The sequence below is a fragment of the Oreochromis aureus genome, linkage group 3, assembly GCF_013358895.1.
Source record: "Oreochromis aureus strain Israel breed Guangdong linkage group 3, ZZ_aureus, whole genome shotgun sequence".
In the NCBI taxonomy this organism is placed as follows: Eukaryota; Metazoa; Chordata; class Actinopteri; order Cichliformes; family Cichlidae; genus Oreochromis; species Oreochromis aureus.
The window spans coordinates 39,718,049-39,736,831 of NC_052944.1; the positions used below are offsets into that span (position 1 = coordinate 39,718,049).

Below are 18,783 nucleotides of genomic sequence, written 5' to 3' on the forward strand. Positions count from 1 at the left end.
CATCAATGACTTTGTTTTTCAGCTGTTTCTTTAGATCGTCACGGCATGATGTGTTGGTGTTTGAGATCTTTTAATACACTTCACTTCGTCAGACAGGTTCTATTTAAGTGATTTCTTGATCCAACAGTTCTTGCAGTAATTTGGCGTGGGTGTGTGAAACTAAACTCAGCTTTCCAAAACATGTGGGTACTCAAAGTTGGTTCATGATTAACGTATTCAAACGGTCAGGTAGATCTGGATAGAATTTTTTCCTTAATATATGAAATCATCATTTTAAAACTGCATTTTGTATTTTTGTAGTGGGTTATCTTTGCCTAATGTTAACATTTGTTTGATGATCTGAAAAATGTACGTGTTACAAAAATGCAAACAAAAACATCCGCCCAGGAAATCAGGAAGGGGGCAAAATCATCAGTTTGCCCTTCCAGGTCATCTCCTTGTGCAACTTTCACTGCTGTCTGATCCCATTTCCACCACATGTACATCTGTAACCGGACAAACATCAACTTCTGTGTAAAACCAACCTGACTTTAATACTTGTATATCAAGGACAAGGGCTGGTTGTGAGAACTAGGGTGCCCTATGAAATACCACAAAGGAATCACACAAAGGATGTTGGGGGTACAGGATGAGATGCTAAATTTGTTTCTTTTTAGACACTTGTAGGTTTGCGAACTACAAAAAAAAAAAAAAAAAAAAAAATAAACAATTGGATCAGACTGTTGTAGAACTTGGAGTTGTCTGAGGCACAATCCAGATTTGGCTCCAAGAAACTTAATCCTCTCCCCTAAAATAAAATTGGGTTGGGACACTGAGGGCGATCCATCACACACACACACACACACACACACACACACACACACACACACACACACACACACACACACACAAGTGCTCAAGCTCAGAGTGGGACCTCCACTGATCTACAACTGCAAACATGCTGGATGTGATGCAGACCTTGATAAGGAAATCAGCCAAATTTGAGCCAGGCAGGGTTTTAATTTTTATGTGTGAAGCCCCAGAACTTTGTGTGGGGCGAACTAACCAAAACGTTGACGTTTTATCAATAGAATGAAGTTTATGAAAATTTCATAAAACTTAAAGTGAGGGCTTCAACTTTTTTTGTGAGATTAATTAACATGAAATTAACAGTAGTATAAAGCTGAGAAATAAAGGAAACTCTCACATTTAAGAAGCTGGAATCAGAAAATGTTTGGTCAATTAATGGCAAAACAAGGATTTGAGTCATCCAAAAATGAGGCAACAGAACAATAGATGAACAGTAATGTGTGAATCCCATTATGATGAATTACTACTCACTTCTCCAGCAGTGCCAGTGCAGTGTGTGGGTTGACTCTCAGGTATTTGCAGGTGGGTTTGCCGTAATCAGCCAGGTAGGTTGACCAATCCCACTGGGTGAACAAATCCAGTAACTAGAAAAACGTCAGAGGAAGAACGTGAGATTTAGGGAGTGTTTCTGTTTTACTCATAGGAAGATTTCAGATTTTGGAGATGATAAATTATCCATTAAGCAGTGATGAAATAAACACCAGCAGATCTCTGATTCACTCACAAACCCACCAACATGTTGTGTAACAGCTGGCGCCCACTTCAAAAACCAGGGAAATATGAACCTGTACCAGCTTTGAAGATAAATATGTGGTGTTTTATACAACCACGATGTACCCAGATGGATTCAGAGCCAAAAGTTTGTCTTGTGAACAGATGTGTGGCGCGTCCATAACCACACTTCTCACAGTTTTTCTGGGCTTCTTTGCTCAGCTTGGCATCCCCACACTACCCCCTCACTCACAGCAGTGATGATCACGTTCATCACGACCTTGCTGTCGCAACTCTGCCACTGGGTTAGTATATCAGACATGAGTGATTCCTTAGGTATGCTCAGAAATACAGGATTGTTATAGAGGTGCAGCTCGCTGTAAAAATCACACCAACTGTGCTCTCCTTGGAAAAGGCTGGCAGGTGCGATCACGTCTCGATTGCAACTTTCAAAAACTAGAAATGCTCCTCTATGCTGACCCGACTGTCCTGTAATTATAAAATGTTTTTGTTATATCACAGTAAAAGTCCGATTCTTATTGAATTTTTACTGTGAAATCAGTATAGAAAATTTATTTCTATAGAAGAAAGTATAATTTGAAAACATAAATAATTAAATGTCTTTCATTTAGTTATTTATGTATTACCAAATTACTTTGGTGGCGTATGAACAGCTATAAGGGGAGGTCTTTATTAGCAGGAAAAGCTGTAAAACTTATGAAAACAGTTTTGAGTACAAAATTTCTGCCTCCACATTTTCTATCTCACATTTAGTGAAAAAAAAATCTACATATTTGACACTAATAAAGAGCACTGCACACTAACTCCACATTAGCACACTAAAACCTCATCCCAACTGTGAAGCATGGTGGAATCACCATGTTTGGAGCTCCTCTGTTCTGGCTCAACAAAACCTAGAACCCCACAGATGGGGTTCTAGGTTAATCTCGCTGGGTAGTACACCCCTCTGAAGACTGCTCAAAAACCGTGATGAACCGAAGAGACCAACAGAGAAATGGTCCAAAATTCCTTTCAGCTCCCTTTAGTTGCCATAGGAAACCTTATATGACGGTGCTGTTTGCGTCCAGCGTGCACTGCGAGTTATTACTCAGTGTAATTAATAAGAACATTAAAAGCACATTTGTTTGTGCATTAATGCTTTAGATTATGCTTGTTTACAAGTGCCACTTGTGTTGAAGATTGGTCCGCATGTTATATGAGTAACCACTTGTGAAATCCTGGTAACTCCAAAGGAAATAGTATCAAGTTCTGGCACTTGCAGCTTGTGCCAAATTAATGCGGATGTTTATGTTTTCAGCACTTAAAAAAATGACCAAATTGTCTCAAGAAACTTTTAAGTTCCCCACATGGAGGCATTTTTACATTTAGGTAAATAAAAGCAACAACGCCAAGAAAGTAAACGGCAAACGGGTCTAGGGAAAGAAAAGAAAAGCAACAAGCTGGAGAGGCTGAGTCTTCTTCGGAATGGCCCACATTTCAAACAGTTGCATAACCTGCCGCTGCCCTGCTGAACTCTACCTCACCACACACACACACACACACACACACACACACACACACACACACACACACACACACACAGAAACAGGCCCAGGCAGGCAAACCCGTAAGCCTGCAGACATTCACACACGCCGTCTCTCTATCTCTGTCTGTAAAACACACACACACATATGAGCAGGGAGCCCCAGTGAACTCTGGGTAACACCAAACACAGATCCAGAGAGAGAAACCATATGTGAGCGAGGGATGAGAGAAGAAGAGGAGGAGGTGGAGGAATGGAGTACAGAGGGATGGAGAGCAAAACCACATGTGAGGAAAGAGGGAGAGAAAATGAGGGAGAGTAAAGATGGAAGGAGACACAGATGGAGAGGAATGGATAACAGCGCTTACAGAAAGAGGGAGAGGGTAAAGGAAGGGCAGATGAAGATGGATAGATAAGACTAAGAGAAGGGGATAGACCGGAGTTAGCTGATGAAGGTGCCCTGGCAGGCGACCGGGGAAAACGGAACGGATGACAGAGGACACGAGAGAAATTAGGTGAAATGAAGAATCTGTGAAAGTCACTGGCTTGTACTGCTGCTTTCTCAGTATTCACATCTATAACTGTGGTCCTAACGTTTACGAGAACTGTGCTTCACCTCACAGAAACTCCTGCATGAAATCGCTAATTAATCATCCAGTTAGTCCCTATTGTACATAGGATTGATTTTTACTAGTTCCCTTGAGGATCCTTTATCTTTTCTTAATTCTTCTTTATACTCCAGTCCAGGAGACACTATTTATTAAATCCAACACGCATTTTTGTGTTTGTATAATCAGAACGTCGAGCTGTCATGGATGTGCTTTCAGTCTTCCACTGAGTTTAACCCCATTAGATTGCACACACTTAGCAACTTGGTTTTGTACCACTGAACTGTGCGGTGAAAACTTCATATAGTGCGGCTGGTTGTTATTTTTGACATGAACCGCCTAGCTAACCTCTGCTGGAGACTGAGAACCCTTCCCCCCATGCACTCCCCGATGGCAGCACCCTCCTGCAGCAGGACAGTTGATTTAAGAAACATATCAAAGAAGCCGAGGCTGTCATACTCTCTGGATCTCTCCAGACTCTGTCCTAAAAAAAGCCCTGGAGCAGACCCAAGATGCTGCAGAGTTTATGTCTCTGGGCTGGTTTGGGAACGCCTTGGTGTCCACCCAGACAAAGAGGAGGTGGTCAGGAAGAGGTAGGTCTTCTTGCCCACGCAATCCAATCACACCTAAGTATTGATGGCTGCTGCGGTGCGTGCGGCACCGTGTCAGACTAGCTAGCAGGTTGCGTTGCTAATATAAACAGTGCTAGCAGCAGTAAACTGTACCTTTCTCCAGGCTAGCATCTCCATGCATCTGCGGAGCGGGGTTGCTGACATAGCCGACAATCGTCGACAATCATCGTCTGCATCAAAGTCCTGCAGAACCACACCGCGCTGCTGACATCTATTAACGTCACCACTTGTTCTTTAACATCGCTGACTGAGGAAGAAAGGGGCGTGGCCCTGGTAACGGACTGGTGGTGTTGTAACACCTTTCAACCGACAGGTAACTGCTGCTGTACATTAATAAAATAACTCGTGTAACTGCAGAGCATTCGTGGTCAGCAACTTCTAAACATTACAACACTGTGATTGACTAGACTTGGACATGTCTGTACAGTATTTAACACCAGACCAGTCGATGAACTCGCTGACTTAAAAATGTGAGTGGATAATGTAACAAGTTGCTACATCTCTGCGATGTGATAAAACGGCCCAAACGAAACGAGAATTCACTGGGTGTTCAGTTACTTCTTTATCTGGAAACTGAACTCATACAATCAAACCAATAAAGACAAGAATATCAGCTGAACAGTGCCTGCTTCAATCAGTAGTAAAATAGATCGCCTTACAGACCACCATAAGCCACGACTCCACATGCATTCATACAGCGCTTTACCTTTGACACACAGACTTAAGACTATCTTGGCCAAGGACACTTCAACATACGGACTGGATTGAATCAGTGATTTTCCAATTACTGGACGAGCCTCTCCACCTCCTGAGCCACAGCCGCTCGTGCTTTAGACACGTGGAAGTTTCCTTTCATAAAGACCCAGAATTTGAAGACTGCTGTGGGATTACTGAGTTATTACAGTGTATTTACTTTCCAATTAAGCATTGCTTTTGCCTTGTTTTGAATTCACGCCACGTTTATTTCCAGAGCAGGTTTAGTTCAGTTTTTATTATTTAAAAACACTCCATTTTTTTTTCGGTTTCATTATTACTTTGTTTTCCTAATTATTTTTTAATGGAGCATATTTTTTTAGAAGTACAGACTAGAAAAGCTGACAGCACTTTATGAAGCTCACAATCGTGTAAACACCTTGAGAGTGAATAAAGAAATACACCAAAACATCATGAGGCGGGCTGTGATGACAAATTTGACCAATCTGATAAAGTAAAGCGAAACACATTTGCTTTATATTATTATTAAATTATAGTGAATTTTGTGAGCGCAAAGTTTTTAAGGGCAGTTTTGCTTTAACATGCCTGGGTGTGTCACCGAGCTATTAAACAGCTATAAAGTAATTGGATCAGGAGGCGTTGCCCACCGGCAGGTACCAAGAAGTCATACTAGTCTGAGCTAACCACCAAAACTGATTGCTTTAAAATAAATATTTATTCTCTTCCTCAGCCTGTCAGGTCAGCTGATTATATGATTTATCAGTTTTATTGATTAGCCTTTCTTTAAGCGTTCTCCTTTGTTTTGTGCTGTAGTTTGAAACTATTTGTGTGTATGAAAGTGTGCATGTTGAAATGAATGTGACACTTTTTTTAAAATATGAAGCACTTTGTCACTGTGCTTTGAAAATGCCATACAAAAATAAAGTTATTATCATTATTTCACTTCATATGTGTAGTAAGTGAAAGTACTCCTTGAAGATGCATCTTTATCTGTATTTTTTTTAAAGGTCACGACTTCTACCTGACTTCACCTCCTCAGAGTTATTCCTGAAAACAGGAAACATCCTAAATATTTTCTCAAATGGTTCAACCTGGCTTCGCAAGACAGGCGGTTCCTTTGGACTCCCCCCTTCCTTTCCTCCCTCCTTTGACCCCCTCCCAGCGTCTCCTATCGCTGCTTTCTGCTCCTTTCCTTCCACCCTCTGGTCCTTTCACTTCTGCGTTCAGCTCTCTCTACTTTGTCCCCGAGTTCACCCTTGCACGGCCGAGGTTTGACCTGCTAATCCTCCCATATAAACAAACACACACACACGCACACACACACATACATGCACACACACAAACACACACAAGTGAGGGCGGTTAAAGCACAAATATTATCTGATGATTAGGTGCCGATACAAGTGTGTGCACAGTGTTCACATAAACTGTTTCAGTATTTTATAATATTGTTTGTCAGGATGTTTCCATCTGCTTGTGTGCAGCCAGTTATTTGTGCACACGCACCTTGCTTTGTGTATGTGTGTGTGTCTGCACTGCTTGTACGTCTGTATTTGTGGGGACCACATGCGCACCATTCTTCACTTTAACACAGATGTTTAAAAGGCTTTTTTTTGGGTTCAAAGTTACTGTTGAAGGTGTTGGAGGATGAGGTTCGTGCTCAGAAACACGGCACATCTGTACTTGTTTCTGAGGAACATACAAGGTAAAAGCATGTGGGATAAACACACATACTTTAGCTGCCTGTTTACAGGAAGTAACGCTCCAAAGCGCCACACACACACACACACACACACACACACACACACACACACACACACACACACAGCAAAGAAGACACACGCCACCATGCATCCATAGATGGATAAGCTGTTGGCTGAGATCCGTGAGATTTTCATTTTATCTGACAGCAAATCACTGTCTTCACTCTGCAATCATGCTCTGCATCAGTCCTCCTTTATCTCTTTCTTTTTTCTCCCACCCACTTTCTTTTTTGTATCAGAGATAAAAAGGAAAATAAACCTGCACAAAATTTCCCGTTAGGCATGAGGATTGCAGAGGACTAGGAAGGAGAGAAGAACAGGACCACAGACCATATACAAGATCACCCATGGTTAGCAAAGTCCCTTCAACCCTTCAAACTTTGAGTTCAGGGTTTTTACTGCAGCTGCGTTCGTGTGTTTGAAACTGGACATGATGAGGGATTGACCTGAAAGCAATGAAACTGTGGCCTCGTTGGCAATTGTATACTGTAAGGTAAGGACCCTCCCCAAGCCGCAGGTTTCTTCCTGTTAAAGGGGAGTTTTTCCTTCCCACTATCACCAAGTGCTTTCTCATAGGGAGTCATCTTACTGTTGGGGTTTTCTCTCTATTATTTGTGTCTTTTTCTTAAAATATAAAGCACCTTGAGGCAACTATAGTTGTTATTTGGTGCCATAAAAGTAAAACTCAGCTAAATTGGCTTAACTTCATTTTTCAGTCTCTTAGTTTTCCACTCGTATTCTTTTAAATGCAAAAGGAAAAATGAGTATGGGGAGCATCACAGACAAGATAGGAAAAAAAAACTGCAAAAACAAACCTTTAGCTTCATCCGAACATTAACAGCTGTGTCCTTTTTTTGGCAAAACATCTCATGTGAGGAAGGGCAGCATTTGGGTGCACACGTAAAATTATGGCTATTTGTTATCTTCAACTTTGGTACCTCAGGTGCTGATCTGAGTAAAATTAAGAGCAGTAATGTGGGATAAAAGGGATAAAAATTAAGAAAAGGGAGAAATCAGGGCAGCAGGGAAAGTTTTTGAGTGAACCTCAGTTTGGATGACAAACTTTATTTATACGTCACAATTTCTTTGCAAATTTGCACCAAGGGAAAAAAAAAAAGTCTAACCCAAACATCGATTAGGGGGGTGACACAGGAGTGAAGAGTGGAGGGCACGAACAGTAGGAGAAGTTCAACAAGAAGGGAGGACAGCAGGAGTAGGAGGCAGATAAGACTGATGAAAATGGAAAAGAGACGGAGAAAAAGAAAAAAAAAAAAGTGCGTGTGGGTGGGTGGGTGGGGGGGTGTGGGCTGTCAAAAAAACCCCCCAAAAAACCAGCCACACGCGAGCCAGCAGGTCCTTCACACACACACACACACAGACAGACACACACACACACACACACACACACACCTGACCCTTGATTCACCCTAAACACACACACAGAAAACGGCAGGTCTCTCGCTTCACCTCTAGCTGAACTTCTCTCTCCGTCTCGCTCTCCCTCTCTCACCTCGCTGTGACCTCCCCCACGCTATCGCTGCTGTCTCCTCACACACACACAGATTATTGCTTCCTCTTATTCTTCTGGGGGGTGGGCAGAATAACAGTGATGTGTTGCCCTCACATTTCTTGTTTGTTTTCTCTCATTTCTTCTCCACTAATGGGCTTCTTTTACTTCTCGTAATCCCTCACCCACAAACCCCCTTCCCTCCCTCTGCCCCCCCTTTCTCTCTCTCATCTGTTTCTACAAACTCCATGCTCTCCATCCTTTCTTTCCCTCGTTATCCCTCCTTTTTTCGTGTCCTCACCAGCTTTTCTCACTTCCATCTCTTTCATCCTCCTCATTTAACCCAACTTCCATTCTTCACCCACCTTTTTACTCTCCCCATCACTCTCCCTGTGTTCTCCTCCCCTTCTCTCAGCCCTCTCTACCTCCTCAAACTTTTCACTTGCTGCTTCAACTTCCTCACATCCATCCCCATCTTTTCCCGTCTCTCTTTCTCCCAAGTTAACTTGAGCCGTACACTCCCCCCTTTCCATCTTTCCTCGATTCCCCTCACCATCCGTAGATTTGTCTACGCTCCCCTCTTCCCCCTCCTCCTCCTCTTCTTCTTCAGTGTTTAGCAGACTTGTTAATGGTTATTCCGGCTGCGGGCAGGATTTATTTGTTTGGGACCGTTGGGGAATTGCCATGTTCCCGTTGCTAATGGCCAAACGTCAGGGTCACCCAGAATTCATCATGTTTACACTCACACACACACACAGTTAGGTTGTGATTATGTAATGTTTCGGCTATGAAGAAAACAAATTTGTGACCCAGCGGTGTGAACTTAGTATCATTCATCTTTACACGGGAGAGGAAAATGAATAAAAATGCACCATCTTGGATAATAAGTAATGCTTCCCAACTTTTCATCCCTTGCTCTTTAAGCTTCAGTTCACATCTCTTACTCCCTCTCCCTGTACGGACTCGTCTCAAAGCTCTATTAGCTCTCTGTGCCCCTCAAAATTTGACAGGCGAGAGGTCAAAGGTTGCTAAAAGCAGGGAAAGTGCACCGGGCTTTTATCAAGAAAAGCAGCCCTTTTGGCACCCGTCCATCTCCGAAATCCAAATCTACCGCCTCCATCCTTCAGCTGTCAATCACCCAATGTGAGATCACTCTTGTCTTTATTCCCAGTGAAGTGCTGTTAAAAGCAAGAGCGGCCCTGTTGAGATCCCTGTTACAGGAATAAAGTGGAATTAGCATCCAGGCTGCACGTACAGTGCTGGGAAAAAGTATTTACCCTCTTCCAGAATTCATATCTCTTTGCATATTTGTCACACGTGTTTCAGATCAAACACATTTTAAGGTTATACAAAGATAACCTAAGTAAATACAAAATATGTTTTTTAAATAATGTTTACATTTATTAACAGTTATCCAAACCTACTTGCTTTCTAAACCTAATAACTGGCTGTGCCACACTTCTCAGAGAGAACAGTAATCAAGCATTTGTGATAACTGTTTTTTCCTTTGTCTCATCACTGTGATGAATTTTGGTCCACTCTTCATTCAACTCAGAGACATCGGAGGGTTTTTGAGTATGAACAGCCTGTTTGAGGTCATTTCAAAGTATCTCAAACCGACTTTAGTCTTGGACTAGGCCTCTTCTTCATTTCAATTGTTTGAGCCTTTCAGAGGTGGACTTGCTGGTGCGTTTCTGATCACCGTCCTGACAAACTGTTAGTTTGTGTCCTTGAGCTTCAGGACACAAACTAACAGTTGAACATTTTTCTTGAGGATTTTCTGGTGCAGAGCAGAATTCATGGTTCCATCAAATCCAGCACATCATCCTGATTCAACAAAACAGCCCCAGACCATCACAGTACCACCACCATGTTTGACTGTTGGTATGATGTTCTGTGAAATGCTGCGTTGGTTTTACCTTAGAATTAAACTAGATTAGACTCAAATTTTCCACCAAGTTCAACTTTTGTCCACAGAATATTTGTCCAAAATTCTTTTGGATCACTTTGGATCATCAGTTTTCTGGCAAATGTGAGATGACCTCTGTGTTCTTTTTAATTAGCAGAGGTTTTCTCCCATGGACACCATTTTTGGCCGGACTCTTTCTTATTGTTGAATTGTGAACACTGACCTTATTTTGGTAGGTCAGCCACTTCTGGGAAGGTTCACCACTGTTCCACGTTTTCTCCATTTGTGGATAATTTCTCTCACTGCGGTTTATTGGAGTCCCAAAGCCTTAAAAATGGCTTTATAACCTTTTCCAGACTGATAGATGTCAATGACTTAGTTTCTTAGTTGTTTTTCTAGGTCATGGCATGATGTGTTGCTTTTTGAATTCTTTTAGCCTGCTTCACTTTATCAGACAGGTTCTACTTAAGTAATTTATTGATTCAACAGTTTGGGCAATAATTAGGCCTGAGTCAGGCTAGTGAAAGTAAACTAAGCTTTCCAAAAAAATTTGATTATTAACAAACCAATTACGTTTTCACAGCACTATATAATCTCTCTCTCTTTCTAGATAGATATTTATCTATATCTCTATAATTTAGAGTTCAATATCCTGCCGAATGACGCACTGGTATTGGGGAAGCCAGGGATTGAACCAGCAACCCCCTGACTGGTCTATGCTAATTTGCAAGAACTCAAATAATTACATTTTAAAAATAATTTCTTTGAAATAACACAAAAAAACCATCTAATTGTTATATCTAGATATGTTAAAAAAAGTTTGAACTGGCAAAACTATTTGGGTGCCGGTAGACATGAAAAAGAAAATCAAAACAATGCGGCTAATTTTTTGTTATCTATATCTAACATTTTACTTTCAGCAGATTAAAAGGTCAAAGGTTAGCAAAGCAGAGAAAATGCTTCAAATTGTTCCAAGGCTAAACCGTTTCCTTTGACACCTGTCCATCACCAGCTTCATCGCTAAATCCTCTTTTCACTTCAAAGTTCAAAGGTCACCATCAGCACACAAAGACCACCCCCACACCTGTCAGTTAGGTCTGTGCGTCAGGAGTATGTTTAAGGTCAGACAGAAGAGAAAAAGGAGGCGAGGACATGCTGGCTGTTTGAGGCAGAAAATAAGGAGGGAGCATCTCGACACCTGCCCATCACGGTGGTCGTCCTGTCGAGGAAGCAGTTTTTACCTTCAGCATGAAAAACAACAGCAGCTGTCTGTCATCCTTCAGCTCCTTGCTTTCTTCCTGACACAATCTGTATTTTTTGCTTCCACTCTGCACCAGATTTTAGGGTTAAAGGTCAGAAGTGGAGCAGAATTTGGAAGCAGCCCCACGGACCCCACAATCCGAGATGGTAGCAATGCACGTGATCAGAAACCTTTGGGGTGACTTTTGGTGACGCTTGCACCGATCCTCATGTTCAATCTCTGGTTGTCTCTTGTTTCTGTCACTTAAGAAATATTCCCAAGTTAAGTGTCACTGTGTCTCAGTCTGAACTGCAGATTGTCATTCATGCATTTATTGTAATTCATCGTTCATTTGTTTAAGCAAACTCGCTAAAATGTCTAATTCCTCAAGGTCATGTGATCAGGGTCTGCTGGCCGTGCAGCTGAGAACTAAAGGAAGCAGACCTTTTTGCAGCAGCAGCCTCCAGACTCTTAAACTTTCTTCCTCTTCTAAAAACAAAAAAGCTCAAACCTTCTCTTCCTAAACTTGCTTTTGTGTATTTTTTGTTATAATGATTTAACATTAAGCATTTTTATTATGAAGCACTTCATAATATTTTCATTGTGTCACTTGTGTGACCTTGCTAAGAGGAGAACAAATCCTTGCTTTTAGTGCTGTATTACTGGAATGTGCTCAAATCGGGAGTGATGTCACTCTCAGCCGCTGGCACCCGACTTCCGGATATAAAGCAGCATTAACTGCATTAATAGCCCAGTTGTCCCTTTGAAAGTGAGAGCCAGGACCCCACCCTGTAATCTCGTTGTGATGGCTCGTGCGACCCACATGGTGTGCATGGAGGTGTGGGTCATTACTTTCACAGGGGCTCAGCCATGGATCTTTAGACAGGAAGAAGCCTCCTGAATGAAAGATTAAATTCATGAACCTGAAAGAAGTCCCAGTCCAGGTGCCTTCGAGTCCACCTGCTACACTAGAGTCCTCCTCCAACCTTTTCCATTAGCACTTAACTCCTCGTCGAATGCTCAACAGACTTAAACTAATACCAGTGAAGAAGGAAATTCAGCAGTGTTCACCACACACACAACATTCGACGACCTCCCCTGTAACATCAATGATGAGTTTTGACACCTCGGTATATATCAATAAAGACATGGTTTGAAGAGCATTATAATAGTTTCCAGGTTTTTCCACGTGTACCTGAATCGGCAGAGACCACCCTCACTAACGTCTGGTGCAAACCTATTCATTTTATTCTATAAGCAGGCCTGAAATATGACAGAAGCCACTTCAAGGGTTACTCCTAGTAGGCTGTTAAGGGTTAAAACGTTAAGACACCTCTTAGGCAGTTTTGTGAATGGATGGTTCATTAAATGTGAACATTAAAACGTGATTACACATGATTTACACAAAAAGAAACATGTCATGACATGTTGTCATTTGTGCAGTGGGTTTATTAGTTTGGCACAAAGTCTGCATATGACCCATAGATTGGGAGTGTGGCAGTTCTGCATTACAGCACTAAATGATCACATTTGTGAAGCCAATATGGCTGGCAGCCATTTTTTTTTGTTCTTTTGCTTTAAAGTGAATAATGATCTATCATCAAAAACACATAAAAGGTTTTACATTCAAACCATGTAACAACGAACATACAAACATCCTGCCGTGGTTGGTTTTTTGGGGTTTTTTTTTTACTCTGGAAATAATAGATTTTCATTATCATTTCGGAGGAAAAATGCTTCTTCTGATTCGTCAGAGCCCAGGGTGATGTCCCTCATTTGGTTGTTTTGTCTGAAAAACAATCCTAAAGCCCCCAGATTTCATTAAAATAATTTGAAACAGACAAAAGCAGCTGTGAGAAGCTGCAGGGAGAAAATCTATTGACGATTTTAGCACCAATGTCCCATCCAGTGTGAGAAAGTCCGCTTAGACACCAACGTGCTCAATCTTATCTGCCACAGAGTCCCACTGACAATCTGCAGGAAAACCCTTAAGTCAGCTCTTGACTCCTGTAAGTAAGAGGTCAAAGGTCATATGCAGAGGTTATACTGACTAGCTACTAGCACCTCCACTTTTACTTTTTTAAGTGCCAAACAGAAACTTCTTCCTCTTGGTTTCTTTTTTTGTTGTCGCATTCAACCAACATTTGTTTCTACCTTCATGTCAGCATGTGAAAGGCCCTCCATCACTGCTTACACATAGCCCCGTACCCTGCAGCTCGAACGCTATCGCTCAATCTCGAGCTATGAATGGAATGAAGCACGCTTGGATGTTTATCGCTTCGCAACAGGGAACTAATTTCACTTTCTTACTGCAGGGCCAGGAGTTAAATTAAAACCAAAAGCTTGTATCTTTGTACATCTGCCTGCTGCTTCGTTTCCACAGCCGCAGCACGCTGCTGCCAGTGACCACAACGCAGCACAACCTCCGCTGTGATACTGCTTCGCCGTGCGCACTGCACTTCATTAATCCACTGCAGGTCGACTGCTCGCCATGTGCACGCAGCAAAGTGGAGATAAAATCCTGATACGTTATCGCTCCCTGAGGGGAAGCTATCTTATGCTTCCCCCACACGCACACAGAGACGCCAGAAGTGTGCTAGAGAAGCTTGCTCAAAAGCACTTTAAGCATGCTAGATGTATGCCATACAGGAGGATTTGAATCTGACTGATTTTCAGATAGAATATGGTTTGAATTTGGTCAGTGACCCATTTCTGCCTCTTGCCAGTAAATGAATAATGAACAGAAGCCACAGCAAATGGATAAAATTGATTTTCTGACCTGCTTATTTTACAGAAGATTGATGTACACAAGTATTTTTTTTTTAATCATGCTGCTCATGTTAGCACACTTACAACACTCATAAAAGTAAATGAACACTTGGACTGGAAGCAGACGATGACGAGGAGCATTAATCCATGAATTTTCCACTTTTCGGACACTAACCAAACTAGCAGCCTACTGAGAAGCTGCAAGTGGGTTACTATTGGTAACCAGGGTTCTTACAGCTGGAGGCAAAATGAGATTTTTAAGATATTCTTTTTTCATGTCACTTTGAATGAAATTTAACATCAACTACACAATAATCGAAATTGAAGGGGGAAAAAAACATCAGTGATTAGGGATTTGGACGCCAACTGCTTGGTTTCGTGGTTTGGTTGAGGCTCCGGATAAACATTAACACAAAGGAATTCTTGTTAACATCAACAAGAAGTTGATTTGCAGTGTTCTGGGCTAATCCGCACTCCCTGATGTAGGTTATATCATCCAAAATGCATGCAAACAGACTTTTGAATAACTTTGGAGTTCAGCATCATCAGGCTGGGTTCAGTGTCTAAAATTCATCACTGATTGTGATTTGTTTTAAACACTGACATAGAAACGGGTCACAAAGCACGATTGTTGCCTACGGTGAAAGGCAGTAAGCCTGTTCCCTTATTTAGTAACTAAGTAAGTAAGTAAGTAAAATTTATTTATATAGCACATTTCACAGATAAAAATCACAAAGTGCTTCACAATAAGATCAGACATACAAGTTAAAATTAATTAAAAGCCCGTTTGTATAAAAATGTCTTCAGCTGCTTTTTAAAGGAGTCAGTAGAGTCTAGACAGCGTAAAGACAAGGGCAGGGAGTTCCACAGCCTAGGTGCCAGTGATCTGACAGAAATCTCTACAGTTACCTGTCATTTCATGCTGTCTGATGAACAAACATGGATATTTTCTTGAATTAATGAAATTCAACAGGAAAAATCTTTATAGCAACATTGGAAGGTGCTGGATGTGGTGCACCAGGAATTCCTCTTGAGGAAAATTCACTTCTTCACATACTACTCCCTGATACTGCTTTTAGCTGGGTGGAGCAGCCCTAACCTACATTTTCCCATTTCGTCACTAAGAAGGCAGAAAGGAAACAGTGCATCGGCTCTGGGGATCCCAGTTGCAAAACATAATGAGTGTTGATGGTTCAGCAAACCTGCTTGGTGATATTAATGCCAGGGGCTTTGGGGTACATTACTTAAATTACTTTGAATGTCTCAGAATTTCTCAAGCCTTAAAAAAGCCTTCGTTTTTTAGGGTAATGAATTCAATGTTTAAGTTTTTCTTTTTTAAGGAGACACAAAAAAAAAATAAAAGAAACTACATGAATGATACAACTGCTGTATTTGTGTCACAGAGTCACAAGTACTGGGAAAAATGTGACCAGAATTAAATGGTTTTAATTCACCATTAAACACGCCGTTTGTTCAGACAGCCGTTTCTTTTTGACCAGTTTCAGTAATGTTTTATATCCTTATACTGACTACAAAGTCAAACACAGCAGTGGGTCATTTCTGGATGTGATTTTGGCTCCTAAACATACTCCGATCTGTTGAGGATGACTGTGAAATGCAGTTTTTGGTTTCCTGGTCATGCTACTAGCTGCTTTTTTACTGCACAAGCTTTTACCAGTGATGAGAACCCTCTGAATGGACTCACTGTGCTTCCACTGCAGGGATAAATGTCTGCTCAGGGGGATGGTACTTTCTGAAAGTTCGGAAGCATTAAACTCTGGGTGTGTGGCTTGCAATCGAGAACATTTCTTAGTGCTTGCAGCATTTCAGCCACTCACTGAATCATTTCCGTCATTAGCTGGTAAAAAAAAAATGCTTACTTTAAGGTATATTGCACAAATTGTTAACGTAAACACAACCTTCTAGAATCATTACTGGGTCAGTGAGCCAGCAGGCTGGAGAAGGAGGGCAAGCAGGAGTGGTGGGGTGAGGTAAGGAATGAATGAACAAGAGGGAGCTACGCTAGAGGAAACCAGGAATGGATGCATTGGGGGAAATTTTGGGGTTCAGTATCTTGCCCTAAGATACCACAAGAAATCAAGATTCAGATTGGCAGACAAACGGCTCTACTTCCTGAGGCTTAGCAGGTTGTGGCTCAGGAGGCAGAGTATTAAGGCTGATGGTCTTTGTTCTTGGGAGTAAAAGCAAAACTATGACTGTGGAAAGCGAGCTACTGTTTAAAAAGAAAAACAAAAAAACATTTCATGCGCAGACAGAAAAGCCAGTCAGTAAAGGGTTGCAGTTCAGAGATGTCCTGATGTAACTTCAGACCAGTAAACAGAAAACTGCTGCGAAAGCACACAAAACACAGAAGAAGCTGAATAAAATACAACAGAAGTGACAGAAATCGAGACAAGCAAAGGATTGCACCGAGACACTGATTATCCCCATGTTGATGTTGTTCCTGCATCATCATCATCATGTTGGTCCAGGATCATCATCAACTGACCAATCATATCGTTATGATGTCATAGCTTTTCAATGTGGAGGAAAAAGAAAAAAAAGAGTTTGTTTACATAAAACCTCTTCTGTAACAAATGGTAAGCATTTGACGTGTTTATTAATTTCTACAATATAATAACTATATTATCAATTTATGTTTGCTGTTAGCCAAAATTAGGCTACTCATAGTAGTTTCCTAGTAGCAATATTTAAAAGCATTAGCCAAGTTCTTGGATGCTAACTGAATGCTCAGACAACTTGGTCATTTTCAATGCTGATCCTGGACCAGCATTATTATGATGATGTAGGAAGAACACCAACATGGGGATATCATCGTGCCTGAGACATACTTTAAAGAAGTGCGATAATTCAAGCTAACGTGTGTTCTCTAATGTACATAAATGTTTGCTATTAGTTGTTTGCTGGAGTTGTCCCATCGCGTTGTCTCCCCTAAGTCACTTCTGTTGTGTTTTATGAGCTTTTTATGTTTTTTGAATGTGCTTTCGGTGTTTGACCTTTTGTTTTATTCAACTTGTGTTGCCTTTTGTGAGCTTTTGCAACTAATAAATTACACTTCTGAACTTGAAGTGCGTTTGACCTCAAAGGGCCACCAAGATGGGCAGGAGAAAGCAGAACTTCTGGAGGAAACCCACAGAAGCACAAGAAGAAGATGTCATGCATCTTCCTGCTTCCTGTAAGGCGACAGTGCTAACTCCTGAGCAGCAGAGCTTTCACAAGTTCAACAACACAATATAACAAGAGGAATGGGAACACGTCTGCCAAATGACTTATGCTTCTGAACTCTGAGCTACCCTAAAAGAACGAGCTTTTCAGGATCCGTCCCCTCCTTCCTCTCATCTTTCATCTTGTCCTTGTCCCCACCTTTTCTCTCACCTATTCATCCTCCCTTGTTCTTCGTCAGGAGTGTTAGAGAAGTTGTGTGACTCGCTTTAAAAAAAAGTGAGAGGACTCGAATGGAATGAGTGCCGGAGAAAAGGAAAAAAAAAAAAAGAAACAAAAATGAGAGAAGAGTGCTGGTGGTTCAACCAGGGGTCTGCGCTGTCAATTAGACACTGCACAGACGGAGAGAGGGCGAGCGAGAGACATACATGGACAGAGACGGAGTGGGGAGAGAGAGCAAGAGAGAGAGAGAATGAGAGGAGGTAAATGAGAGGGACGAGAGAAAACTCAAAAAGAATGATTGGGGGAATATTACAGGACTGGAGGAGCAAGGGAAAGGAGGGAGAGCAGGAGGTCAGGCGGAGGGTAACTAGATGTTACGGAGGAGGAAGAACGAGTGAGTGAGAAACAGGGAGACGATAAACAAGTGCAGGCTGAAGTCAAGAGGGGCCTGCTGGGAGCTGCTCTGTGCGCTGATAAAGCAAATAAAGACAGAACACTCCAAAACAAACAGGGCTAGAAAAACAGCAGCTTTTAGCTGCACTCTGAGCTCAGTTTAGATTCAGGCACTTTTTCAAAAAGGTCGATTCAAACTCAGCCACTTTCTTAAAGTCAATTTGGGTCCACACACTTATTTTTAGAGGTTAATCCTGGGCCGGGAGTTCATGTGAGGTTTGTCCATTTATTAGACTTTGATAGAGTCTTGATACACCGCTGCACTGCAAGTCCTTCACATTTTTTCTATGCAGACCGAGTCCCTTTAAATGAATTTAATAAGAAATTTTTACCATAGGCTGCTCTACAAGGCAGCACGCATTTACCTGAGAGGAACTCGGTGTTGTAGCTGGACTAAAACATAGACCCTTAAGAGGAGATGGTCCTGGTCTGGTACAAAGAAAGCTTCAGAGAGATTTGCCTATGACAAGAACGTGATCTGCCCTCAATCTGGCCCAAAGACCAAGTGTATGCTTCAGGTTTGAGCTAAACGTCCTGTATTAAAGTACAAAAATTGGAGTACCTAGCATGCTACACGCAGATTTACCTGAAACATTAATCAAATAAATATAAATCAAATCACTCAATCAATCTGTCGTTTTTCACTTTACAAGGTGTAGTATCCAGGATTGTGGAGGGGG

The 18,783-nt window shown here is 41.6% G+C and overlaps 1 protein-coding gene across 1 annotated transcript in view; it reads right to left on the minus strand.

Annotated features, from left to right (window-relative positions):
* The window catches only part of exoc6b (exocyst complex component 6B), a 131,288-nt gene that overhangs the window by 6,257 nt on the left and 106,248 nt on the right, over positions 1-18,783 (minus strand). The window contains exon 21 of the mRNA XM_031734737.2: positions 1,321-1,433. Coding sequence (XP_031590597.1) covers positions 1,321-1,433 — 113 coding nt within the window. The remainder of the gene's footprint in view (positions 1-1,320; positions 1,434-18,783) is intronic.